Source organism: Filicampus tigris, chromosome 16 (genome assembly GCF_054856515.1).
Source record: "Filicampus tigris isolate MCC_2025a chromosome 16, RoL_Ftig_1.0, whole genome shotgun sequence".
NCBI classification, from domain to species: domain Eukaryota; kingdom Metazoa; phylum Chordata; class Actinopteri; order Syngnathiformes; family Syngnathidae; genus Filicampus; species Filicampus tigris.
The window spans coordinates 7,948,488-7,974,766 of NC_141232.1; the positions used below are offsets into that span (position 1 = coordinate 7,948,488).

Sequence of the window (26,279 nt, forward strand, 5' to 3'; positions counted from 1 at the left end):
GTGTGTGACTCAATCTCAATTGTCCTATCAGAGTGTTTCTGAAGTGTGCCTTTTGTCCACTAGACGTCGCCATACCCTCTGATCTTGTCCCTGGAGAATCATTGCTCCGTGGAACAGCAGGTGGTCATGGCCAAACACCTCAACGCCATCCTGGGCAACAAGCTGCTCAACAAGCCTGTCAGTGGCCACACGCTCAATGACCTGCCCTCACCTGAAGTATGAACCACACACAGTCACGCTAAAAACAAAAGCAAACATCCATCAAATGGTGGTTCTCATGGTGGCCCTTACAGGAGCTGAGGGGACGTATACTGGTGAAAGGGAAGAAGCAAATCCCTCATTTGGGCCAGCTGAGCAAGAACGGAAGCTACGGCAGCTTCTCCTCGAGCTCCGAGGACGAGCAGACAGGCGGAAACAAGAGCACGCCCAAGAAGGACCCAGCCAAGGTCAGAAAACAAACCATTTTTACCTCCCCCAAGGAAGATATGGTCTTGTCAGTTTGCTTGTTTGGTCCTAGCCACAGTTTCCAAATGTGTTCTTAATTTTGGGAGAAATTTTGGTTACAAATTTGCAAATGAGAACCAAATATTAAGAAAAAAATAACATATTACATTAAAAATACACAAATATGGAAACAAATACAAAATAGTATAACAAATACAAACATATTGTAAAAGCATACAACACTACGACAAAAATATGTGAAATTATAGACATACGTTATAAAATAATAATAGAGAGAGAGAGAGAGAGAGATGAAAAGTATTTTAAACGACTGTAAAATATTAGACAAAACTACAACAGTATTGTAGAGAAAATACAGCCATTTTACCTGCACTAAACTTGGTGGTTGGTTGTATTTGTCCGTTTGTGTGTTCTAGCCACAGTTTCCCAAGATAAAATTCCTTTAAAAAAAAAAAACAATTACAGATCTCCACCGAGCGCCAACAGACATTAAAAATGTCATCTTAACTGTTCCACTCCAGCGCCATCTGCTGGATCCTCAGCACAATGTACAGTAACAGTTTGGTTTCAATGTTGTCATTGTTCTCAGGTTTGCTCCAAAATGAGCGTGGAGCTGTCAGAGTTGGTGGTGTACTGCCGCAGCGTCCCCTTCTGCGGTTTCACAAACGTGGGTGAAAAGCCGCCGGATGAAATGTCCTCCTTCTCCGAGAACGACGCCCTACGGCTCATCAAAGACTCGGGTATGAATTGGCAGTGATACGGCATAACACGATAGTATGATATGACATGACGCATCACAATTTCAATATTCAATATTTCAATGAATAATGAACCACGACAGACCAACACAACACAGTAAGATATCACTACTGGATCAGGTTATATTGATCCTGAAACAAAACAGATTCCGATACAACATATCACAGTCATTGTTTGACACATTTGTATCAGTAGGCTACTGTAGCATACCGGCTAACATTTGCTCTTGTGTGAATGTTCATTTTTCAGGGAAGCTTTTTGTGAGACACAACAGCAGGCAGCTGAGCCGGATCTACCCGTCCGGACAGCGTCTACAGTCGTCCAACTACAATCCCCAGGAAATGTGGAACGCTGGCTGCCAGATGGGTAAGCAGGAGCACTACAAAACAGAGGTTGAAAAAAAAAAATAACAAGCCGATTTTGATGAAAGTAAAGCTCTGATTTGATAGTATGGGAATCAAAGTAAAAAGTCGTCAGTATAAATAGTTCAACAAAGTACAGAATGGATATGTGAAAATCTACTTCACCACAATATCAAAGTGTTTATACTTTTGTTACTTCCAACCACTGGTATGCAGTGGCTCTAAACTTCCAGACCCCCGGTGAGCAAATGGACCTGAACCAGGGTCGCTTTCTTCCCAACGGCCGTTGCGGCTACGTCCTAAAACCTGGCTTCCTGTGCAGCGGCGAGTCCGACTTTAACCCGGAGAACACGGGCGGGGGTCCCGGTCACATCCCCACCCAGCTGACTATACGAGTAACTTCACTCAGTAATGATACTGTCTCATCTGTGTCTTGATTTGAATGCATTTATTTATATATTTATTTGCAGGTGATATCAGCACAGCAGCTTCCCAAAATCAACACGGACAAGGCCAGCTCCATTGTGGACCCGCAGGTGTGGGTGGAGATTCACGGCGTGGCCATCGATAACACCAGAGACAAAACACACCGCATTGACAACAACGGTACTTCCTTCATCTTATTTGAATCATTTATTTTACAACAATCATTTAACACGTTAGTGGTAGAAATAGTGGGCTAGTGAAAAGTTTAGTCGGAATCGCCGACGGAAGCCCGTCTGAAGTTAAATAGAGGCAGACCGGCCTATAGACAGGTACTATTTCTTTCCCCCCTGGAAAAAACGCGACGGAAGGTTACCCTCGCTGCTGACGGATCACTTTATTGAGTTGAACGTTTGCGCGATTGGTGACGCCCTCTGCAGGCTTCAACCCGCGATGGGACTGCACGCTCAGCTTCCAGTTGCAGGTTCCAGAGCTGGCGCTGGTACGCTTCGTCGTCGAGGACCACGACCACACGGCCAAGAATGACTTTGTGGGACAGTTCACGTTACCCTTCACCAGCTTGCGAACAGGTACACTGCAGGAATAGAGTTTTAAATAAATCAGCATTTTCAAAGCAATCAATTAAAAGGGATGGATGGATCATTTCTCCTGGCAAACTAATGTGGAATGACTGGTCTACAACAAGACATACCGTAATGTTGTTTTTTTTCGAATCTTTGGTCATCTGCTCTCAGGTTACCGACACGTCCACCTGATGAAGGCCGATGGGTCCCGGCTGGCCCCTGCCACGCTCTTCATCCACGTGAAAGTGTCCCGCAAAGGCGTTCCCATCAAACACGTGTGTGAAAGTACGCCTTCCCCCAAAAGAAAAGTGTGAACGTCACCAAGTGAGACCTTAGTTCAGGGGTGGGCAAACTTTAGTGCTCAATGAGCCACGTTGGGTTTTTCTAACGGACCGTTGGGCCAGCTCATTCGTAGATGATGTTAAAAAATAATAATAATAAAAAGTGAAATAATAATCAATTCTCATTTTATTTGTATTATTTTGAATTGATTTAATTACCAATAAGTAAGCAACTGGCTAAAAAAAATAAAAAATACATTTTAGTAACCAATTCTATGGAGTAAAACAGCCAATTTAATGCAACAAATATTGCCCACCCCTGCCTTAGTTGGACACAAGCAGCACTTCATTGCCTGGAATCACAGCACACCGTTTTTGTTCCCACGATATGATCACAAATAAGCACTAATGAAGTACTAAGAACAAACAAAAAAACTTACTTACTGTACTTTGGCACTTTCAATGTCTTTTAATATGTTTGTACCTCAGCAACTTGAACTTAAAATGACAAAAACAAGCAGTATTAAAAACAAATGTTTACGTGTGTCCTACTATGAACTTTATCTCCTACATGCTAGTTTGTTTTACATAAGCTAAAGGATGGGAATGAGATAATTTACTCATTTTGAAATGGAGACCAGTTAGTCCGTTTCTCTGTTTCTTGTTCTCTATGTTGCCAAAATAGAGCAAATTAATTGGCTGATTGTTAAAGTTAAACCTTTCAGTATTACAATTTTTGTTGTTGTTGTAGTTTAACAGGTCATTTTCTGCAGTGGTCTATTTATTGTGACTAATACCTTTATTTCAAATTAATGAATCATCTACTAGCACTATTATATACTGTTTATCTAGAGATGAACTCAAAGTCATTAATATTGGGGGATAATTCTTTGTGTTTGTTGCTGTTTTTTGTATCAAAGCACTTTTTAGTGCTGGTTGTCCTTTAACCTTCTTATGCAACCCTGTCATTGTCGCCCGTGAAGTGCCAATAAAATTTTAATCAAGTGATTTTTGTGTGCATCTCATTCCCTGTGAATAACGTCCCAACTGTATCAAAAGATTTTACAGCACATAAGGTAAGAGTTAACATTTTCACATCATTTTTTCATCCCCTGAAGACGACACATAATTATTTGAGTTAGTTTGCCACGTCGATTAAGTACTAATAACCAAAAAATAAACTTACTGCCCTTTTTAATGTCTTTTAATGTAAGTTAACACCCGCAACTTGAACTGAAAAGGACAAAATCAAGCTGTATTGTTGCCAAGAATTCAGACGTTGAGATCAGACTCACCCCACCACCTGAAGGCAACAATTGATTTGTTCCTGTACTTTTTGTTGACCATGGTGCTTTCCACATATTGGACCTCTAAACACGTGACAATTTGAAGGCCTTTATTAACAAAAAATCAAGTCATGGGTTCCCTTCCAATGAATTAAAGGCCAACTTCCTGATCACACGCTCCAATTCCACCCTCTTGAGTTTTCCTCTGAACACTTTCAATTTATGTCCCCAAATAACCGGGCCATGGTAACAATGTTACCTTAATTTTTTTTTTAGCATGATTCTCAATGTAAGTATTCTTAATAAAATTTTAGTATTCAATGAACATGCATGTTTTTAGAGAAAGCCCAATTTCCCACAGGAGAATATGCACACTCTACGCTGCACGCCTAGACTCGAACCCAAACATAAGAACTGTAAGGCAGCCATGCTAACCACTTTCACCATGCTAAAGGTCCAATAAAAGTATTTTTAGGACCATGCACACCCCCCCAAAATTAACATACTGATTAATTCATCAAGCGGAGATTACACTTTGAATAAATAAAAAAGATGATACGAGATGCTCTAAAAAGACAGTCACAGACAAGCGAAGGGTTTGCTGACGTGCCGGCGACGGACCAATCACAGCGAGGGACGTTTAAAGACCTCGAGTACACGCGCTGTCGTCTCACTTCCTGGTTGAAAATGGCGGATGAGAATGAGACAGCACCGCTGCCGGGGAAAGAAGACGTAGAGGACCACGGGCACTGCAGCGACTGTGAAAATGAGGAGCACCACTTCGATGATGGGTAAAACAGCTCGCCGGGCGTCGCGGCGTTGTGAGAAAATAGTCTCGGGATAATGAGACAAAGTTAAAGACGAGCGCACGCTGGCCACGGCGAGCTTGTCTGGGAAAAGCTATAGGACGACGTCCCACCCTCTTGCCTTCATGTCATTGGCTGGAGAGTCTGATTGCCTCAGTAGTCTATGCTTCGATTGGTTGTTAGCGGTTATAAGTGGGCGGTATTTCATGTCAAGTCATTATCAAGGAGTTGTAGGGTAGATGGTGAGCCGAAAGTACGCTTTAAAACAAAGTCAATGACTTTAATGTTCACACATTGTGGTCCGACACAACAGTAAGGCAGCTTAGGTGCGATTGGCACGTTTAAATCTCACCTTTTAATTGAGTGTTTTCTCATCAACTAAACGAGTCTGCGTTCATCCCCGGTTGACGTTTCGCTAATTAGCGTCTAATGCTAAAGCTAGCCACACTGAGCGATGTCCCGCCTCCTTGCATTCACGCTATTTGCTAGTGAGACAGTTTTTCTGGCTGTTTTGTGATATGATTGGTCTGCAGCGGTTTAAAAGAGGGCGGGGTTTTATGTCATTTTTGCGGCGCTTAGCAAGGCGGTGTAGGCTAAATGAAAATAAAGCTAATAAGCGACACGAATTAATATTTCATACACTGCGTCTACAGAACAACAGCATAGATTTGACACTTAGCCTCACAACTATGTTGAATGCGTCTAATCAACTAATGGAGTTCGCGCTGATGCACCGTTGATGTTGTGCAAATTAGCTTCGCGAGCCGAGCTAGCTGTCAAACCCTTTTGTCTGCGAGAATACCTTGCTTTTTCGACAGAGTCGAATTGAAAAAGTATTATTAAAAAAATTATAATAAGCACAGCGTTCTTGCGCTTCGTCTTATGAAGACGAATACAAATACAAACGCCCTTGGCTACTGCTTCCTTTAAATCGCCACTGCCCCATTTATGGAGCAACCCCAATTTGGAATACAACAGAAAATGGACTTAAAAATAATATATGGTTTTAACATTGATAAAGATGTCATGTGTGTAAAAACGTGGAAATTTGAATGCATGTCTGTTAGTGGCATTGGTAAAATGGTTTATACAATACAGTACAATTTTATTTATATAGCGCATTTCATAACAGCTGGAACTGTAACAAAGCACTTTACTTTTAAAGAGCTACTACTTGTGTCTGAAATGTTGCTAATTCGGGGACGTTTTCTCTATATTTAGCAACTTTTCTGACCCCCTCTAGCAAGTATTTTTTCCCCCAAAAAGAGTCTAGCAAAAATTACAATAATGGAAATATAAGTATTCATATGTCATCACTGTATCGTTACACATTACGGTCAATAATTTTATACTTCCCACTTTGTATTTGTGAGTCCTGACTAGGAAGAGCTAATATGAGTTGACGGTTTAGCAGGTAGATGTCATGTAATGACCGTTTATAATTTTTGTTTAAATTTTGCATTTCCGAATTGTAACAACACATATCAACATCTAATTATTTATTGAAACAAAACAATATGCTTTTTCTAAATACATTAAAAATAATATTGACAAAGTTGAGGTTAGCCTTGGCTTGGCCCTCAGCAAGCGTTCCAGATTTTCATGTGGCCCCTTTGCAAAATTAATTTTCTACCCCTGATGTACAGTATGTTCATGGTTTGGAGTGGGAAAAAAAAACTCTTTTTCAAGCTACGTTGAGCACAAAGAACACTTGTGGCTATGTGGAAGCCCATGGAACAGCCCATACTTATTGTTTTGTTTGTAGTCCATTGTCCCGGACCCCTCACTCGCACCCCTTTGAATATACATTCATGTATATATATGGATGGTCGGTCACCCCTTCACTCCAAAGGTTATGTGACGCGCCATCTGTGTGCCATCGCCCTCGGACAATAATGAGATTATCCTGTGTAAGTATGCGGACACAAGAAGAAGGATGAGTGGGTCGTGGACAAGCGAGTGGGGGTGTGCGGCTTCAGTAAAGATTCAGAAGGTTATGTGGGTGCGAGGGCAGGGACTTAGGCCCTGTCTACACGTAGCCGGGGTTTTTGAAAACGCCGGATATAAGCCTGCGTTTAGCCCTATCCACACGTCCCCGGAGTTTTTTCAGTGAAAACGCAAAACTCCGGCCGCAGTGGAGATTTGCGGACATCTCCGGATATCTCCTGAGCCGCGTTTTGGTGTGGATGGTATCCGGCGTTTTAAAAAAAAAAAAACGGCTACGTGTAGACAGGGCCTTAAACTGGACCTAAGGTGAAGATAAATCCAGTTTAGGTAGGGAATGTATGTAGTCTGGGGGGAGTGCAGTTCTTTGAGTTTTTAGTCATGAAAAAAAACAAAAGGAGATTTAAAAAAAAAAAAAAAAAAAAAAAGATTCATAAACTTCGGGTCAATTTGACTGGTATCATATTAAATGTTTAAACTCCTACAATTAATTATTTAAAAAATATTGTCGTTAATTTGTACATTTTCAAACAGGTGGCATTTTTACATCCAAAATAGAGCTAGCTATTTTTTTTTTTTTTTTTGTACATTTAAAAAAATATTTTGGGTAGATGTGTCAACCTCCGCTATTCGTTGGGGATTGATTGGGCTGAGCCTCACGGTGAATAGCGCCCCAAAAATGGAAAAACTCCTCTCCTTGGTGTAGTAGTCATTGCTCAGCTTTAAGATACCACCAGATGCTGCCAAATCAATATTTTCATTTTTGACTTGACTTTGGCCTGGGCACAAACCCAGCAAATACGTGAGTTTTCATTGAACTGCGAGGATTGGTTTCCCTCCCAAAAATCAGAAAAATACACAGTGACTTTACCAACACCCTTTAAAAAGTATAGAGAATTTTATGAATGATGCCCCCCCCTCCTTTCATTGCCATTATATTTCTTTTAATTGTATTATTTTGTGTGCCAGTGACAGGGGTCTGGGTGATGACAGCGGTGCCAAGAAGAAGAAGAGGAAGCAGAAGAAGAAGAAGAAAAAGAGTGGCGCGCCCACGGAAACTTCTCAAGACCCCCTCGCCAAGGCATGAACATTTACAATTTGATATTTGAATCCAATAGGTCGCATAATTATTGACTGTACGTGCTTTTCGTTTCTCAACTGCTTTGGTTTGATGACAAGTTTCAACATGTCGTTGTTTCAGCTTTAGCTATACAGTAATGGAGTTCCGGATCCACCCGTGATTTGTGAAAATCAGTGATACACAGAGAAACCATTAGTGGGTCTTAAACTGTTTACACCAAGTACCACCTACAACAATACTGGACTCTAATGACGCAGGTTTTATTTCTAGAATGTATTTGGAGCCACTGTAACATTCTGCACGGGTTAACAAATGAACACTGTGGTTAAATGGAAGAAAATGAAATGCGTTTGCCGATATATGCCCTGTGTTTGGCTGGCAACAATTTCACGGAGTATCCCGCCTCTCCCAAAGTCAGCTGGGTTAGACTTAGTCCCCCGGCCTGATAGAAAATGGATGGATGGATGCGCTGTACTTGGGCAGCGATTCCTTCGCTAACCACTTGAGGGAGCCATGTACCTCACTTTGAGAATCACTGTTTGAGCCTAAAAATACTCCCCCCAATGTGTTTTTTAAAACATTTTGAACTTACTGAAATACACTTTTTAACACAAAAAATGCAATAAAATGTAGAACAAAAATAAAAACATTTGCTTTATAGATAATGCCTGAAAATACATTTCCTTCAACCGCTTCCTCTCAATGTTTTCTGCCCCGCAGGTGAATTCGCTGCCCGCCGACAAGCTGCAGGAGATCCAGAAGGCCATCGAGCTATTCTCGGTGGGCCAAGGTCCCGCCAAGACCATGGAGGAGGCCAGCCGGAGGAGCTACCAGTTCTGGGACACACAGCCCGTGCCCAAGCTGGGTATGACCACCAAAAACAACAACAACACATGCTAACCAGTGACCGCTAAAATGAACCACTGTCCTGTGTTTGCGTTTTGACTCCAGGCGAGACTGTGACATCGCACGGCTCCATCGAGCCCGACAAGGACCACATCCGCGAGGAGCCCTACAGCCTCCCGCAAGGCTTCTGTTGGGACACCCTGGACCTGGGCAACCCTGCCGTGGTAAGAGATTGGCCGTAAAGGATTTTGCTCCTTTTTCTTTTTTTTTTTCACAGACCGAATTAAAAGCAAAGGTAATAAGTACCACTTTACAGTGATTGCTGCGATTATAAGCATAGTAATGTGTATTGATGGCCACTAGCAGGTATGTCCTCGTGGTGCAGGAAACCATTGCTATTCACGGAGGATACTGACCGAGCCCTGACCCAAAAAGTTCTATTGTTAGTGCATACTTTTCCGGGTATAGCACCTGTTTGATCTGATTTAATGAACTTGATGTATTTTTGTATTCTGTTTGTCATGTTGCATGTTAATATCTTCAAGTCAGTTCAAAAGCGTGTGAAAGTTTGATAGCTTTCCACTGAGTTGGGTCCTTGCCGTTTTGTGCGGGAAGGAAACTGAGCGCTTCCGACCCTTTTGGTTTCACGTGGCCTGTGAGCAGGCTTGCTTTCATTATGGTAGGTTCCCCAAAAACTGTATAAGTATCTGGGTAGTGTAAAATGCTGTGATGTCATAACACAAACATCCTGCAATAAAATAAAGACAAAACCAAAAAAATCTTATGATTTGAATTATCTACTTTTTTAAATCAGCTCAAAGAGCTCTACACTCTGCTCAATGAGAACTATGTGGAAGATGACGACAACATGTTCCGGTTTGACTACTCGCCGCATTTCCTGCTCTGGTGAGTGTTTCCGTACCTTTTTTCGCAGTCCTCCAATTTCACTCAGCACTTGCTTTTCATCTAATAAGTGACTTTTATTGAATTGGTTGGCATGATTTTGTCCCTTCCGCAGGGCTCTACGGCCCCCCGGTTGGCTGCCTCAGTGGCACTGCGGAGTGAGGGTAAACTCCAACCAGAAGCTGGTGGGCTTCATCGGCGCCATCCCCGCCACCATCCGCATCTACGACATGTACGCAGCTGTATACTTAATTGCCCGGTAATAGAAATAGACCAAGGGGATATCCATGTGTGTTGACGTTTTCATTTTAGCGAAAAGAAAATGGTGGAGATCAACTTCCTGTGCGTCCACAAGAAGCTCCGGGCCAAGCGAGTGGCCCCTGTCCTGATCCGAGAGATCACCAGACGTGTCAACCTGCAGGGCATCTTCCAGGCGGTGTACACGGCTGGGGTGGTCCTGCCCAAACCCGTGGGCACGTGCAAGTGGGGGCCCTAATGGTTTATTGAAGGCTATGTTCGGAATCACTTTTTCCCTACTCTCTAATCACCGTTACCATCAAATATTTTTACACAGCGCACCATATATGAGGTAGAAATGAAAATTGTTTTCAAAGACTCCATAAGTACACCGTACCAGATCCATGTCAATTGGTAGACCTTCCGTGATAATTATCGTGAAAATAAATCGGCATTGTTTTAAGCTGAGAGCATTTTACATAATACAAGAAAAGTGCTTTGTGTTGTGATGTGTTACTTGTTCATTATCAGCGTATTGCATCATGGAATTTATTGCTATTCTTGTGATCAAAGGTGGTTCACTGCTTTTACAATATGCGTTATCCACACAGTGTAGAAAGTAAGTAATAGAATGCAGGCTAATGAAATGGGCCGTGCCGAGAGGTTATTTTGGTACACGCGGCAGGCCGCTCAAAAGTTAATGGCAGCCCGCAAACGGCCCCCCGCGCTGTCATTTGGGCACCCCTGATGTAGAAGAACACCTTACAGTACAAATTAGGGCTACAAAATGGCAAACTCAATACCTGGTGGTTCCGAACGCAGCCGATAACATGATCCCATCTTGTCGTCGCGCAGGTACTGGCATCGCTCGTTGAACTCTCGCAAACTGATTGAGGCGAAGTTCTCTCACCTGAGCAGGAACATGACGATGCAGCGCACCATGAAGCTATTCCGACTGCCCGAGGTCCTTTTGCCTGACTACACACTCGCTGGCCTTTTTTCCTACGTGCAATCCTTAAGCTCCTGTACCCAACATGGACTCCCTCGCCCCTTCCGCAGGCCCCCAAGACGTTGGGTCTGCGGCCGATGACCAAGAAGGACGTGCCGGCCGTGTGCCGCCTTCTGCGCGAGTACCTGAGCCAGTTCAACCTAGTGCCCGTGATGAATCAGGAAGAGGTGTCCCACTGGTTGCTGCCCCGCGACAATATCATCGACACATACTTGGTGGAGGTAAATGGAAAGTAGTAGTAGTGGAGCACGGCACTTTCCCTTCCGTTTGCAAAAAAGCTTCCTAAAGACATTATTTTACGATTCTGTAGCAGGAACCTCTTCCGAAGAAGCTTTTTATTCATTTATTTTCCCCCGCTGACTGTCCCACAAAACAAAATGTTCTCGAATCACATGGTTGGGAGGCGGGGCTAGGCATAGCCTATGTCATATAAAAGCAACTGTTGGTTCTGCATAATTCCAGCCGAGGTTGCGACAGAAACTACTCACTGCAGCTTTAAAAAGTACATAAATGAATGGAAAAAGTGTCATACAAGTTTAAGACAAAGGTCAGCTATTGTAAAAAGTTGAACGTCACCTTTGAAAAGTGTCAACCTGTGCGTATTTCATCCTTTCCCCGGCAGAACGAGGGCAAAGTGACGGACTTTCTGAGTTTTTACACACTGCCATCCACCATCATGAATCACCCAGTGCATCGCACTCTCAAAGCTGCCTACTCCTTTTACAACGTTCACACCACCACTCCGCTGCTGGACCTCATGTCCGACGCCCTCATCCTGGCCAAATCGGTGTGTAATATGGAGCAGGATTTGGGTGTATGTCGTCCTTTTCCCTCCCAAGTCAGCTCAATATGTACTCGCTCTGGTTTTGTCGCGCAGAAAGGTTTTGACGTCTTCAACGCACTGGACCTCATGGAAAACAAGACTTTCCTGGAGAAGCTCAAGTTCGGCATCGGCGATGGCAATCTACAGTATTATCTTTACAATTGGAAGTGTCCCAGTATGGGCTCAGAAAAGGTACCATTGGTGTCTTTAGCAGTCACTTTGATAGCGTAGATAGAACGGGTAGGTGTTAGGAACAACAGTTTATAACCATGCTTCTCAAAATGATCGCCCAGTTCTAACTGTATTCCTCAAAACCTGAACCTGTTTATTTTTCTCCACCCAAACGGTGTCCCATTCCTAACCGTGTTTCCCAAATGGTGGCCCATTTCTTCTCAGGTTGGCCTGGTCCTGCAGTGAGGCACCTCCAACCACGACGGCGTTATGTGTTACAACAAGACCACCACGACCGCACCATCGCACCCGCCACCTGACTGATGGGCATGAAGACTCTTTCAAGAGAGGAAACCTACCGCCCATTTTTACCAATTTTTTTTTTTTTTTTTTTTTTTTTTTGTTGTCCTTTTTGAACTTTTTTGAGCTGCACTATCTCTGCCAGGCAGGGGGAAGTCGACCTACCCCCCTTTTCACGCGAACCTTAAAGCTGTCGCGGTTACATCAAAGCCAATATTTGACATTGGAGGGTGATTGTAACAACACACACACACTCGCAGTCTGCAAGGGTGACTGCATCCCACCAACTATAAAAAAATAACAAAAACAAACATGTAAATAACCAACAACACAACTGCTAATTTGTGCCTGGCCTAACATGCGCACCACTACTGTTTGTTTGGAGTGCTTCTTTTTTTTTTTTTTTTTTTGCAAGTAAAATTTGACATGAGAAATTTAAAATTGACATTTTTAAAATGGAAAGGCTCATGATATTGTGGAAATAAGCTAACATAAGATAATAGCAAGGGCTTTTTGTCATTCCCGCTTGATCATCTCTAATTTCCTAATCCAGGCGTCATTCTAGAAGAAAACAAGGTGAATCACCGTGTACAAGGTAAAAAAAAAAAAAAAAAGGGGGGGTTCCCCCCGATACGCCACGCTGTGATTGTGTGCACCAGACTTTGACACCTTTGTTATCAATAAACCTGCTGTTAAAGCTCACTAATACGTCTTATTTGCTGAATTGATTACATTTTCCTACTAGAGAGAAAGATGGCGACTGCAAATGTGCTATGTATTTCAAATATTTGAATAGAAGCTTGGACGTGCAGAAAAAGCAAAAAGTCTCGCTTTTAAAAACGGCAGTGCTGAAAGAGTGACGTGGATGCGTTTAAAAAAACAGTTTTCGGGGTTTCTGCAATCATTTAATGAAAATGATTGACAGCAAATGAAGCCGTGGGTGTCATTTTTGGAATAAGAAATAAAATCGACAAAAAAATGTATCCCCCCCCCTTCTTGTCAGAATCAACATACTTGAGTTTATTATTACATCATGTATTGTGGATTGTATTGCTATGCAAACTTATTCAGGAGTGTGGGTTACAAAGGATGGTTTCCAGTAGAAGAGTTCCGCAGACAAATGTCCTAGCTCCTGTGCTGTTTTCCAGAAGCAGGTGTTTGTCAATTCCCTTGCTTAGGGCAGTGTTTTTAAAACTGTGCCGCGGCACACAAGTGTGCTGCGCGATATTGTCAGGTGTGTCGTGGGAAATTATCTAATTTGTGCGGTCTAGCGCCTGGCAGCATAATCGTGTCTTTACTACATTGTAGTACTCTTCTCTACCAGCAGGTGGGAGCAGCAGCAGGTAGCTAATTGTCTTTTTTGTTTAGAGACAAGCGAATTATTAGTGACGCATGTTTATCCAAACAAGCCCATGTTTCACACTGAATAAGTATCAATATAAAGCATTATGAAATACTTTTTTATTTGTATTTATTTAATTCCTATTTAAGACGTTATAATAAAACGTCATTCTTCAATGTTTATAAATGCTTATTTAAACAGTATAACATATTGTTAAAATAAGCGTTTTCTTTTTCACAATTTCAGGTGGTGGTGTGCCGTGGGATTTTTTCAATCAAATAAATGTGCCTTGAATCAAAAGGTTTGAAATACACTGGTTTAGGGTACATTTTCCACTAATCAATGTACCCTAAAAGGCTAATACTTGGATGTGGTGGTATGTTCACAAGCTCTAAAAATGGCCTGAAAGGTAACGAAAATGTGGATTTCCACGAATAACACTTTAAACTGTTATTGGGCATATTTGAATATATGTGATTGATGTTTTTCTCACACTTTTTTCCCCAGCTTTTCACGGACTGGGTTGGCCCGTGGATAGCGAAAATCCTCTCATTGAAAATGTGTTGGGGTGAACGAGAAATTAAACCCAAATAATTCTTTAAAAAAACAAACAAACTGAGAAACATTCAATGTGCGTTTTCCATGAAAAATTGGGCAGTGGCAAAAATATATAAATCTATGCAGAAACTTTCGTTCTCGTGAAGCAACGAGGAACTTTCTGAGCGATGCTGATTGGTGGATGTGAAACGGAGGCGCGCTCTGATTTGATCAAAAGAATCGGCTTTCACTTTAGTAGGCGGTGCTTCCCCGCCTTTCATCGGTGAGACTGCAGTTCGTTGGTTGACGGTTCACCAAGCAGGAGGAGGAAGAAGAAAATCAACATGTGGCTAACTGTGACGATTATTAGCGTTGCATTGCTTGTTTTTTGTCTTAAGTATGTCTTCGCTTCTTCCGGACCCAATCCCTTTAAGACGGACACGCGGGAACCCCTGAAGCCTATGGTCCTTAACCGCAAAGAAAAAAATAAGGTGTTGAAACAAGGTGAGCCCGGCGGCTGTCGCTACATACGGTCGTTATATAAGCAACCTTTGGTCCCTCGAGAAACGTAGCACTGCATTATTTTGCATGTTAAACATTGCATGCAACTTGAATTAAATGTACACGAACAAGTGAGGAAAAAATCCGCCGTTTAACCCTCAAGCCTGATTTTGTTCATTCACAACTCTTCACACGTTTGTCATAGCAGGGGCGTCACTAGTTCTTTTTTTTCCATGGGGCATGAACTTATTTACGTAAGACCGTGTGGGTTGACTAAGTGACAGTAAGCAGACCAATGTCAGTTTATTTGAGACGGTTGTTATCGGACCAATTTGGTTTGTATCGGACTGATGAATGTGACGTCATTTCCCCCCAATATCGGTCTGATCGTTATTGGTCCAGTAGTTATCATGCATGCCTATCAAAAACTTACAAGTTGGAGTACTCGTAAGGTACAAGGTATCATTGTGAAGTATTTATCTATGTATAGTTGTCACATTGACTACATTATCAACAACATTGTTGTTGTGGCTAGGCTTCCTGGCCAGTAAAATTCCCGACAACTTAGACGCCATCGTCATCGGCAGCGGGATCGGCGGGCTAGGCCTGGCTGTGCTGCTGGCTAAAGTGGGAAAAAAAGTTCTGGTTCTGGAGCAGCATGACCGGGCCGGCGGATGCTGCCACACATTCACCGAGAAGGGTTTTGAGTTTGACGTCGGTAAGGAGAACATTTGGGATGGTTGAATTTTTGTAAAGTACTGGAATGGACCCACAAGGTGTTTGTGTTCCATAGGAATCCACTACATAGGCGACCTGCTGGACCACAAGCCGTTCCGCTGCATGTTGGACCAGCTGACTAACGGACAGCTGCAGTGGGAGCCCCTGGAGAACCCGTTTGACCATGTCGTGATTGGGCCGCCAGAAAACCGCCGCCGCTATCCCATCTACAGCGGGCGCACACGCTTCCCTGAGGAGCTGAAGAAGTGCTTCCCGGGCGAGGAGGCGGCCATCGATGAGTACATGCGACTGGTCAAGGTAGGAAGAGTCTGTCGGAAACAGAGGTGGTGGACATTTAGGTAGAGGTGGGAAATGACATAGTACAAATACTTTGTAACTATAGTTTCGACTACAAAGTAACAAACTAAAAAACAACAATGAAAAAAAGTCATTGAGAACAACAAATACATGGAGATAGCAAAACAAGAACTAAAAGAGGTGGAAGGAAGGTACACGACTAAATACAAAAAATGAACCTACACAAAAAAAAAAGAAATCACAGTATTACTCACTACTTGTAATACAAAAGCCAAACCACAAGGACTTCTAGAAACACAAATGGAGATCAACAGGTTACAGGCGAGATAAAACGTGAACTGTGACGATAAGCAAGACGACTCGAAGGCAATACTCCGGAATCTTCCTTCCACTGAGGCCACACCCAAATACCAGATGCTTAAAACAACTGTGTGACGGTTTAGATTGTTGAAGTGGAAAGCTTGCTTGTAATGAGGAGGCAGAGGAGGTGGCTTTGCTATATGACATTGCTATATTTTATTTTAAGATAGCATTTTTATTGTTAAAAATGCTGAAATCACACATTTCTATCACTTTCAAGCAACCTGTTATATTCAATGTGGTGACGATGTCCATCTACCCCTTTGCCTTCTTTTGGTCACAATAGGTAATTTGTCTTGTGTCCCAAAGCTCGGGACACTTTCTGATACCAACCCGCCAAAATCTCTTGCTGTTGTCATTCTGAATTCACTCCACCAGCTTCTCTCCCATTGGCTGCACCATCTGCCGTTTTAGCTCCGCGGTGGCCATCGAATGCCCAACATGTCGCTATGTTGTATCTGTAGAAAACGGGGCGAGGCATCTGGTTCATGGCCATGCTCAAGCAGTTACCAGCCTTCTTGGCTGACATGCTGGTCCGCAGTGGTCTGGTCAAATATCTGTCAGCCTTCTACGAAATGGCGCCCCGCAGCCTGACCGAAGTCGTCAACGGGCTGACGGAGAACAAGGACCTCCGGGCCGTCTTCTCCTACATCTTCGGCACCTACGGTAGGCCGCCTCTCTTGTTTGTGGCCTTCCACTGCGTCGCTTACTTAAATTGCGCAACTCTGAACAGTAACGATAGCAATGACATTAGTAATAACACAACCTAGAGGTGCCCTGGCAAATAAGTCCACCCGAGTTGGTAATCCGTTTGTCTTGGTTACTCGGGGACAGAACTAAGTGGTAAATTAGCATTGATGCTAGCACTAACACAACGCAAGGTGTCCTGGCTGGTCCATTATTTTTGAGAAACCCTGATTACAGGAGCTTATCCTGGGATACGGAGGCAACAACAGAGACACTATTCTCCTTTAAATACTACTCTCAACACTGTTAGCCGTGATGCTAATGCTAACACAACGCGAGAAGTGTCATCCTGCCTGCGTCCTTGACTTTCACCGTCCCCTGTCCAGGTAATATGCCGAAAGAGGCCAGCTTCGCCATGCACAGCCTGCTGGTCACTCACTACCTGAACGGGGCCTGGTACCCGAAGGGCGGCGCCAGCGAGATCGCCTACCACATGATCCCCATCATCGAGAAGGCAGGGGGCGCCGTTCTGGTGCGAGCGCCCGTAAACCGCATCCTGTTCAACGATGCACGGGAAGCGTGTGGTGCGTAGACTTGCCGCGGCTTGGTTGCACCGCCGTCTCTTTTCTTTTAATATTATTCAGTATGGCTCCCCCAGGTGTGAGTGTCATGAAGGGCCAGGAGGAGGTGCATATCCGTGCCCCCATGATCATCTCCAACGCCGGTATCTTCAACACCTACCAGAAGCTTCTGCCCAAAGAGCTCCAAGCCATGCCGGGTAATAAGGAGCTATCTATTTTATCTATCATATCTATCTCATCGCTCTATCTACGATAGATGCTAGTGCTAACACGACTTAAGATGAGTCCTGGCAGGTCCACGGATACGATACACTGCCCAATTAGGCTTTTCTCCTCGTTACACAGCCCACTTTAGCGTCAGCGCTAATGCTAACACAAATTGCAAGTGTCCCGGCTGGTCCACTGATATCATAGACTGTCATAGTAGCTCGTCTTGAGTTGCTGTGGCAACAACAGAAGTGCTATTGTATTTATGATGCATCTCTGATTAGGAACTAGTGCTAGTATGACCTTAGTACTAAACTACACGACGGGTACCTGGTTGGTTCCCTGATATTATAGACCACCACATTAGGTCATCCTGGGTTTCCATGGTGACAGCAGCTATGCTGTCACAACACTGTCTATCTTCAACATGAAAGCTTGATGGGCCAAGACCGTCAAAGTGGTTGGTGATGCGCATTTGCTGTGGCGACAACAGAAATGCTATTCTCAGTATTACAAGCCAGTGTAGCATTGTTTATTGTCCGGTATGATTGTTACACATCATTCCTTTACTTCACAACTTGAGATTTGGCCATTTAAATAGCACGTTTTGGCTTAGATTTACTTTTTGTTTTCTAGCAATCCAGAGGCAGCTGAGCATGGTGAAGCATGGGGAAGGTGGCCTCAGCATCTTTGTGGGACTCAACGGCACCAAGGAGGAGCTGGGCCTCAAAGCTGACAATTACTGGATCTTTACAGAGAACAATTTCGACGAACTGTGAGTTGATTGTTGTACCGTATCAGTTACCCCTCGGAACTGTTTTAAATAAGGTTGCGCATATAGGAGTATCGGTATTGGTCCTGATACTGTACATCCGAATATACTCGCTTTGATACGATGACACCTGCTAACTTGTGCCAGCCTGTCATACTTACTCACTTATCTCCAATTTTGGAAACGTTTTTAAATGTTCACTTTAATGCGATGTCTGTAACGCGGACACATGATTCATGTAAAAATAAGAAAATGAAAAAAAATGGAGATAAGTGTTTTTCACATGACAACCACGATATGCAGTTTCCTACTATTTGTCCTCGCTGATCGTGCTATGTGCTGTTTTGCAGATAAACAATTCTTCAAAGAGTCAACATACAGCAAAATTAACATAGTCTTGTAAAAGTCTGCTAGTGCTAGCTTAATGCTAACACATAATGCAAAACGCCATCGCCGGCCTAATGAATAGCATCATTGTCACAGTAAAAACCTGATAACGAATAAAAATGTCGTTACATGTATGATGCAAAGTGGTGTAAGTGCATCCCTACTTTTAAATTGGGAGGGAAAATGCACATTTATTATGATTAAGACTCACTCATCATAAGTTCAGTTCGTCACTATCAACAATGGGGAAACCCTCATCATATTGAGAATTATTTATCTTTTGGCCCTCAGGGTGACAAAGTACATGGACAGCAACAGAGAGGAGTCGTGTAAAAGCATTCCCCTTCTGTTCGTTGCCTCCCCGTCTGCTAAGGATCCCACCTGGGAGGAGAGGTCACCAGGTACTAGACTTTAGATTTGGTGATGCAGCATGTGGCTCATTCATGTGCTCCGTACAACTTGTGACAGTGATTTACTGTTTTCCGTTTGACGCGGTAGGCAAGTCCACGTTGAGTCTGGTCAGCTTTGCCAATTACGCCTGGTTCGAGGAGTGGAAGGACGACAAGGTGACCAACCGGGCATCCGACTACAAGGAATTAAAGCAGGCGTTCATTGAGACAGCCCTGCAGGTGGTGATGGATATCTACCCCCAAATCACTAGGGACAAGGTAATATTAGCATTAGCATTAGCTGCACTGTCCGGGGTAGTCCGCTATTACGTATGTTGGACCACCCTGATGTTGGCTGGCGACAAATCCAGGGTGTACCCCGCCTCTCGCCAAAAGTCGTGTGGGACTGGCTCCATCTTGACCCTAATGAGGACAAACACTGAATGAACTTTTCCCGCCTGGGCGCAGGTGGAGTACATTGATGCAGGCACGCCCATCACCAACACGCACTACATCGGTGCCCCCAAAGGTGAGATCTACGGGGCAGACCACGGCATTGAGCGCTTCACCCCGGAGCTCGGCGCCAACTTGAGGGCCCAGACGCCGTTCAAGAACCTTTATTTGACAGGTAGTCACGTCGTCCAATCCAATGTTTCCCAACTTTTATTTTAGGCAAAGCTTTTATTCTGTTGTATGAATGGTAATAGGTGGAGAAGCATTTAATTATTCCGCCTGTCACTGACTATATGGTGATGGCATAGATAGATGAACAAACTGACATTGTTTGTAGTAAACAAATAATACTTTTCAGACCAACTAAATGAAATTGGATAATTTACATACATGGCTCAGTGGTTGGGAATCACTGGTCCAATAAGCTTCATCCTTCACTTGATTAGCACGCAGTTCCTACATTCACACGCCAGTGTATGTGTCTTAGGTCAGGACGTGTTCCTGTGTGGCTTTGCGGGCGCACTGGCCGGTGCGCTCTCCTGCGGCTCGGCCATCCTCCATCGCAACCTGCACCTGGACGCCATCGCACTGGCCAAGGCGACTAAGTTTGTCAACTGCAAATCAAAAGGGGTGTAACCGAGCGGAGTAACAAGAGACTTGACTAACAGGGCTTTTTCATTGGCTGATGCCTCATGAAAGAAACACAAAAACAATTGATTCCACTCTAGTGATGCTGCCTACAGTGCCTTTAATTCACGAAATATTTGAAAAATACATCATGTTTGACATAACATTCACGTGTACTGTGTAAAATATTATTTATATCTAATATATTAGTTAAAATATTGCATTTTGACTGTGTGTGTGTGTGTGTGTATATATATATATATGTATATATATATATGTGTATATGTATATATATATATATATATATATATGTGTATATGTATATATGTGTATATGTATATATATATATATATATATATATATATATATATATATATATATATATATATATATATATAATAATGTGCTGTAATTACATGCTAATATTTTAATATGGAAGAGAAATGTACTCTAGTCTGGTTGTCTTTGTCTAGCTACTCAACTCTTGGTTTTGTAACGCGTCAAGTAACGTTCTTATTAAAAACACCACCGGTTAAAGTGAAGCCAACCATTTTGTATTCTTTCTCCCATTTGGCCCACCCTTGCACCAAGCGCTGTTTTTAATTTTTATTTGACACAGTGGGAAACTAGAATGAACTTTTACTATGAATGTATTTTCCATAGATAACGTTTTTTTGACACTTTAACCTTTACTTAATATTTTTAATACGGATATTGAACGTACACAATATTCTGTAGTGCGCATGGACACAGCATTCGTGTTCACACGTGAACGGCTGATGTTAACCTTTAGCTTTTCTGATTAAGAAGAACAATTTAAGTGTTGTGTGTGTCTTTTGAGGGGGGTCTGCCACAATTGTCTGGGCTGTCAGCTCCACTGACTTTTTCAGGGAAATTTTCAATCGTCCCTCTACTAAGGTAAGGTAAACAGAAAAGTCATGTACTGTTATAGTAGTACTAGTGGTTTAAATTGCAAGTCGTCGACTGCAAGCTAACCTGCTAAGTCTCATTAGCTCGTCACTTGGCAATCTTATTCCACGTTATTTTTACATGTATACATTTTTTAAAAGGTATTTTTCATGAAATGATACTAGTTTAAATTTGTATAATACATCACGCGGCCAGTCTCTGTCTAGAGACGTACGATTGCGCAAACGCAGTCATCAGTATACGTCAAAGTCGCTGCCATGTTAAATGTGGCAAAGTCGAGAGACCGTTTTTTACTACTTAATGGAATTACTTTTCTCAGTTAAGAACAATGACTTTTCATGGGCAGTTTCGCCTATTGTCCAAGATGCTCATTCATGTGCATCTTCTCCAACTGCTCTGCTTTTCCATATTCAAGGTAATGGAGGTTGGCGCAAGTCCGCTTCTCTATGAGCTGCTGGCCGAGATTGGCCAGGGCTCCTATGGCAAGGTGTACAAGGCCAGAGCGGTGGGTGAGGAAGGGCGCCTCCTGGCGGTGAAGAAGTTCCACTTCTGCAGCGAGGCGTCGTCTGGCGACAACGGCATCCCTCCCTACATACTACGCGAGGTGGCACTGCTGGATAGGATGAAGTACTTTGAACACCCCAACGTCGTCAAGTAAGAGCACACACGCCTTTTGTATCCAATTACTAAACGATTCAGCTATTTAAAATTTATATTCACATTGTTTTTTTAAACACACAAAAAAACGCCGCTATTTGTAGTTTTTGTGCTCAGGCGATGACAGTAAAAGTATTGCTTTGCTTCCATCTTGTGGCATCTTGGTGCCAAGGAACTATGTTGAAGTGAGTTGAGGTTCTTCATTTAGACAAAAGTGCTTTGCCACCATTTTGTGTTTTATATATTGACAATTACAAACCTTTTGGGGGGGCTGTCAATTATGCGCACATTTTTGCTATTCGCAGCAAAGGCGTGGTTCATATCCCCTGTAGAAAAAGCATGGATTCCCTGTAATATTTGTTCCTTCAGTAGAAATAAAAATATTTTATGTTGTATCCATGCACTACCTAATTGTAGTTAATACACATACGTGATGGTACTGATATATACACATTCTCTTGTTGAACTGTGCAGGTTGTTGGATGCGACGGCCACACTGGTGGGCAAGGCATTGGACCTTACATTGGTGTTGGAGTACATCGATCAGGACCTGTCCACTTACCTGTCCATAGCCCCTCCGTCTGGACTCAGCCGGGACAACATTAAGGTAAGAACAATCACAGAGTCGAACTTAACTTGAATGTTTCTTTACGTGTTGAGACTTCTCATTGTGTCATTGAAAAAAAAAAGTGAAAACGCATACTCTCCGGGGTTATCAACCAACCTTCCGAATACGAGGGCTCGTTTTTTCTCTAGCGCATTAAGTTTTCAAAATGGTAATGAGAATATAAGAACAATAATATAATATGTAATAAATCTAATATGAATATAAATATGATATTTAATAAATACAGAAAAGTTTACTTGCATCTCTGCTTAAAAATATAAGTAAATTTATTAACCAGTGTAATTGATTTTTTTTTTTTATCTATGGAATGACACTGATTATGTTAATGATTTCGCACAGTTATGAACAATGGCTTAACAATGTAGGAAAACACATAAATATCAGTATGCAATAATGCAACACTTTATTTCTATAAACCGCATTATGTGATGTTCATCATTGTCCTACAATTACAGCAGAGGGTGCTGTTCTCCAACAAAACCCCCTCAGTGACTTTAGTGTGGCTCTGCAGCCTGTTTGGCATTTGTGTGAGAAAAGAGCTGAAAAACGGAAACTGCGGTACGTCTGTGTATCCAGGCAGTGATGCTGCAGCTGATGCGCGGCCTGGACTTCCTGCACGTCAATATTGTGCTGCACCGCGACCTCAAGCCGGCGAACATCCTGGTCAGCAGCAGCGGCCTGGTTAAGATCGCCGACTTCGGCATGTCTCGCTTGTACACCTACAACATGGCCCTCACACCAGGTGTACGTGTGCCATTACATTTTTGTCTTCATCACAGGACGTGTGTTTGGAAAAAAAAAAAAAAAAAAAAAAAAAAAAAAAGTATATATAAATTTTTTTTTGCCTCTGCAGGTTGTCACATTGTGGTATCGAGCTCCTGAAGTGCTGCTCAAATCTTCCTACATGTCATCTATGGACTTGTGGAGCGCCGGGTGCATCTTTGCCGAGCTCTTCCTGCTCAAGTAAGCATGTCACTCATCACTGTTGACACGAAGACGTCACGCTGACGCTGACGTTCATCCCGCAGGCCGCTCTTCAAGGGAATCAATGAGGCGCAGCAGCTGCAAATGATCTTTGAGTGAGTATTCGCTCGTGTGATTTTACGAAAGCCTCTTTCTTGCAGAGATCATGCAGTGACGTTATAGATGAGCCAAAATGTATCTATCTTTGCCGTTTACACACAGAAATTCAGCAAAGTGTGAATTTTCTGCGGATCTTTCCATAGAGGCTTAGATACGTTTTGTGTGGGTGAACTTGCACAGAACCCTGACCTTAACCCCATCAAACACCATTGGCCACTATCTCAATCAAATAATACATTAAAAAAAAAAAAAAAACCCACTCACAAAAAAGTGTTCTTCCGGCAAAGGCAGTGGCAATAAAATTATTAAAAATATTGATAGTAAAATATACATATATTTTTCAAATAAATCTATAGGTATTTTTATACAGTAAGTCATGATGAAGATACTGTAGTTGTATCGTTCACCTCTGTCTGTTTTAGTGACACAACATCCGTTTCTTTGGCACAGATTTTTTTTGCCCAATGACTGCTGTTAACAGTTTGACATTAATTTGCAATTAATAAATACGGTTTGTCGTGGAGTAAAGCACACAGTGCCCAGAAACGCATTTTTCCACAGCTCTTCATTTTCATAAAGGTCCAATTCAAACATATTGTTAAGCATTTTTCTTTGCTTTATTTTTATTTTTTTTTAATGGAAGTTCACTATTTTGGTTGCTGTCAACCATTTTAGGTTCATCGGTTTGCCAAGTGAGGATGAGTGGCCCCAGAACAGCCCCGTTACCTACTCAGTCAACTTGGGGCCCAAGAATCCCCAGCCCCATCTGCTGTTCTCCCTGAACCACTATGAGAGGGATCTCCTTGTGGTGAGTTCATTAAAGCATCAGAAAAAAACAGAAAGGCTTGGTGATATATTGATCATATCAATTATTTAAAAAAAAAAAAAAAATGTCTGGATGATTTTTTTTGTTGTTGTTGCTTCTGTAGTTCAAATTCCAGCTGCCATCCAACACTAACAACATGGCTGTAGACAGACAATAACTACTTTACAAAAGCCGCAGTCAGTTGTGGCAGCTTAGCAACTTTCAGACCCATCTCGTGACTCTTAAGAAAAAAAAAAAAAAAAAAAGACGTAGCTCTTGTGAACAAACAAATTCCCTTCAATGGAAACTTGTTTTGAATAATGTCATTGTCATTTGCTTTTTCTGGAAGTTATGGGGGTCATTTAAAAAATCAAGTAAAATATGAAACGGGATTTTGGGGAAAAATATCAGAAATTGTAGTTTAAGGCCATTTTGACCAACTACAATCCTCTATTTTGTTCACCTGCAGCAATGTTTGACCTTCACGCCGAGCAGGCGCATCTCAGCCGCCAGGGCCCTTGCCCATCCTTTCTTCTGCCAGCACTGAGGGAAAGTACTCACTCTATTACATGTTGTTGTTAATTTTTTGCACAAGTACTATGAGCACCTTAAAATGGACACTTTCTGTTGTTGATTTGATCAAACTTATCTGTGAATAGACAGCGCTTTATGTTGTTAAAAACGTGTGGCTTTGAGGCCTGATCACTGAAATATGTCACAGTGCAATTTATAATTGTATTCCTGTTTACAGAAGTTTATAATCAGTGTTGCATTTAAGAGCAGTATGAGCCCTTTTATGGCTGACTTATTTCCAAGAAAAAAATATTAAAGGAGACTTTTTTTTTCCCCCACAATTTTATTACTGCCCAAGTGTCTTAATAACGAACTATTATTAGGCCAAATTTCCCCATGCACCCTATCACATCACCATGGAAACGTTGATTTGTTTCCTGCTTTCAATATCTTATAGCAATTAAATAATCAGGCACCCGTAAATGCAGCACCATTTATTGAATCCACCAAGAGGATTGATTCAATTACTCTATCGACATACACAGCCTTCCATTGCAAAATGATACTTTTAAAATTCTCTTTTATGTTTCAATACATATGAATATAATTGTTCGCCATTGTAGCTGTCAGTTGTCACCCCCCCCCGGATGTCTTTAAACGCAACACCTTCAGCTCACCAGACCTCCTCAAACTACCAAAATTGTTCCTTTTTCGGCAGCTATTTGTTTCTTGCATAAGTCACTTAAATAAGGATATAGACGCGCCACGGGGTGCCCGTCTATTTTTACTCTTCATCCATGTGTGCTGTAAACGCCCCACCCACCTCCCCTAGAGAGGGGCTGACTACTTTTGGAGCACGCTGTCAACATCAAGTGCTAGCTAGCCCAAGGGAGGAGCTTGCGTCTACTCTCGCTGCACGCATGTAAGTATCAGTGTTTGTTCTTTCATGCAAAAAAGTCTATTATCAGATTAAGAATTTGAATCAATCTTTGGGGCTTTTAATTACTGTTATAAAGTTACATTTGATCATTTGATTGGTGTTTTATTGATCTTTTGTTGTTGTTAACCTCTCTGCTAGTACAACTAAAAGCAGTAAAACCAAAATAGTTAAACCTCTCACTCTTTGAAAACACCTGTTCACAATCAAAAACAACAACTGACACTTTTATGCTGATTAACGACAAAAGCGTAATGCATTTCCTTTAACATTATCCCACCATACAAAGAAGTTAAACGGTGTCACGTCACTTTGTTATTAATGCTAGTATGCTAGCTAATACGATCGATGAGCCTCATGTGAAGGTGCTTTGTTTGTGTTGAATAATTTACCTGCTTAATACAGTCGTTTATGTAACATTAGTTCATACATAGATGCTAGAACCATAGCGTTGATGCTTTATGATCCTCTCCATTTTAGGTGCTTCAGGAAATAGCCTGAAATGGAGTTAATCATTTAACGGCTAGTCGAGCTGAAGTTTAGAGATGTAGTTGTTGTCAAGGAGGCT

General features: G+C 42.3%; 4 protein-coding genes and 1 long non-coding RNA gene across 8 annotated transcripts in view; 4 read left to right on the forward strand and 1 right to left on the reverse strand.

Moving 5' to 3' along the window:
* plcd3a (phospholipase C, delta 3a) overlaps nt 1-3,882 on the forward strand; it is a 19,538-nt gene extending 15,656 nt beyond the window's left edge. For all 4 annotated transcript variants that reach the window (XM_086056012.1, XM_086056009.1, XM_086056010.1 and 1 more), the window contains 8 exons: nt 64-216; nt 294-446; nt 1,055-1,205; nt 1,474-1,590; nt 1,803-1,981; nt 2,057-2,192; nt 2,450-2,599; nt 2,765-3,882. In XM_086056012.1, coding sequence (XP_085912138.1) covers nt 64-216; nt 294-446; nt 1,055-1,205; nt 1,474-1,590; nt 1,803-1,981; nt 2,057-2,192; nt 2,450-2,599; nt 2,765-2,907 — 1,182 coding nt within the window. In that variant the 3' untranslated portion in view covers nt 2,908-3,882. The remainder of the gene's footprint in view (nt 1-63; nt 217-293; nt 447-1,054; nt 1,206-1,473; nt 1,591-1,802; nt 1,982-2,056; nt 2,193-2,449; nt 2,600-2,764) is intronic.
* Nucleotides 2,205-5,100, reverse strand: LOC147134484 (uncharacterized). Its single transcript, XR_015090147.1, has 3 exons — nt 4,809-5,100; nt 2,722-2,884; nt 2,205-2,604 (listed from the first exon to the last, which is right to left on the reverse strand). It is a non-coding gene; the product is annotated as an uncharacterized LOC147134484 (long non-coding RNA).
* Nucleotides 4,811-12,982, forward strand: nmt1a (N-myristoyltransferase 1a). The gene is made up of 12 exons (XM_086056013.1): nt 4,811-4,951; nt 7,880-7,991; nt 8,712-8,856; nt 8,943-9,061; nt 9,652-9,743; nt 9,856-9,972; nt 10,053-10,223; nt 10,833-10,941; nt 11,037-11,207; nt 11,609-11,773; nt 11,864-12,001; nt 12,206-12,982. The coding sequence occupies exons 1-12, from the start codon at nt 4,848-4,850 to the stop codon at nt 12,224-12,226; spliced, it is 1,464 nt and encodes a 487-aa protein (XP_085912139.1). The 5' UTR covers nt 4,811-4,847; the 3' UTR covers nt 12,227-12,982.
* A 1,457-nt stretch (nt 12,983-14,439) lies between these two features.
* retsat.2 (retinol saturase, tandem duplicate 2) lies at nt 14,440-20,322 on the forward strand. The gene is made up of 11 exons (XM_086055025.1): nt 14,440-14,663; nt 15,196-15,378; nt 15,454-15,695; nt 16,520-16,721; nt 17,129-17,326; nt 17,401-17,520; nt 18,167-18,305; nt 18,981-19,090; nt 19,188-19,357; nt 19,547-19,706; nt 20,019-20,322. Exons 1-11 carry the CDS (start codon nt 14,504-14,506, stop codon nt 20,165-20,167), a joined length of 1,833 nt encoding a protein of 610 aa, XP_085911151.1. The 5' UTR covers nt 14,440-14,503; the 3' UTR covers nt 20,168-20,322.
* Nucleotides 20,323-20,521: 199 nt separating this feature from the next.
* cdk21 (cyclin-dependent kinase 21) lies at nt 20,522-25,115 on the forward strand. The gene is made up of 8 exons (XM_086055026.1): nt 20,522-21,076; nt 21,504-21,742; nt 22,220-22,352; nt 22,950-23,117; nt 23,227-23,336; nt 23,402-23,452; nt 24,132-24,264; nt 24,731-25,115. The coding sequence occupies exons 2-8, from the start codon at nt 21,507-21,509 to the stop codon at nt 24,806-24,808; spliced, it is 909 nt and encodes a 302-aa protein (XP_085911152.1). The 5' UTR covers nt 20,522-21,076; nt 21,504-21,506; the 3' UTR covers nt 24,809-25,115.
* Nucleotides 25,116-26,279: the final 1,164 nt, after the last annotated feature.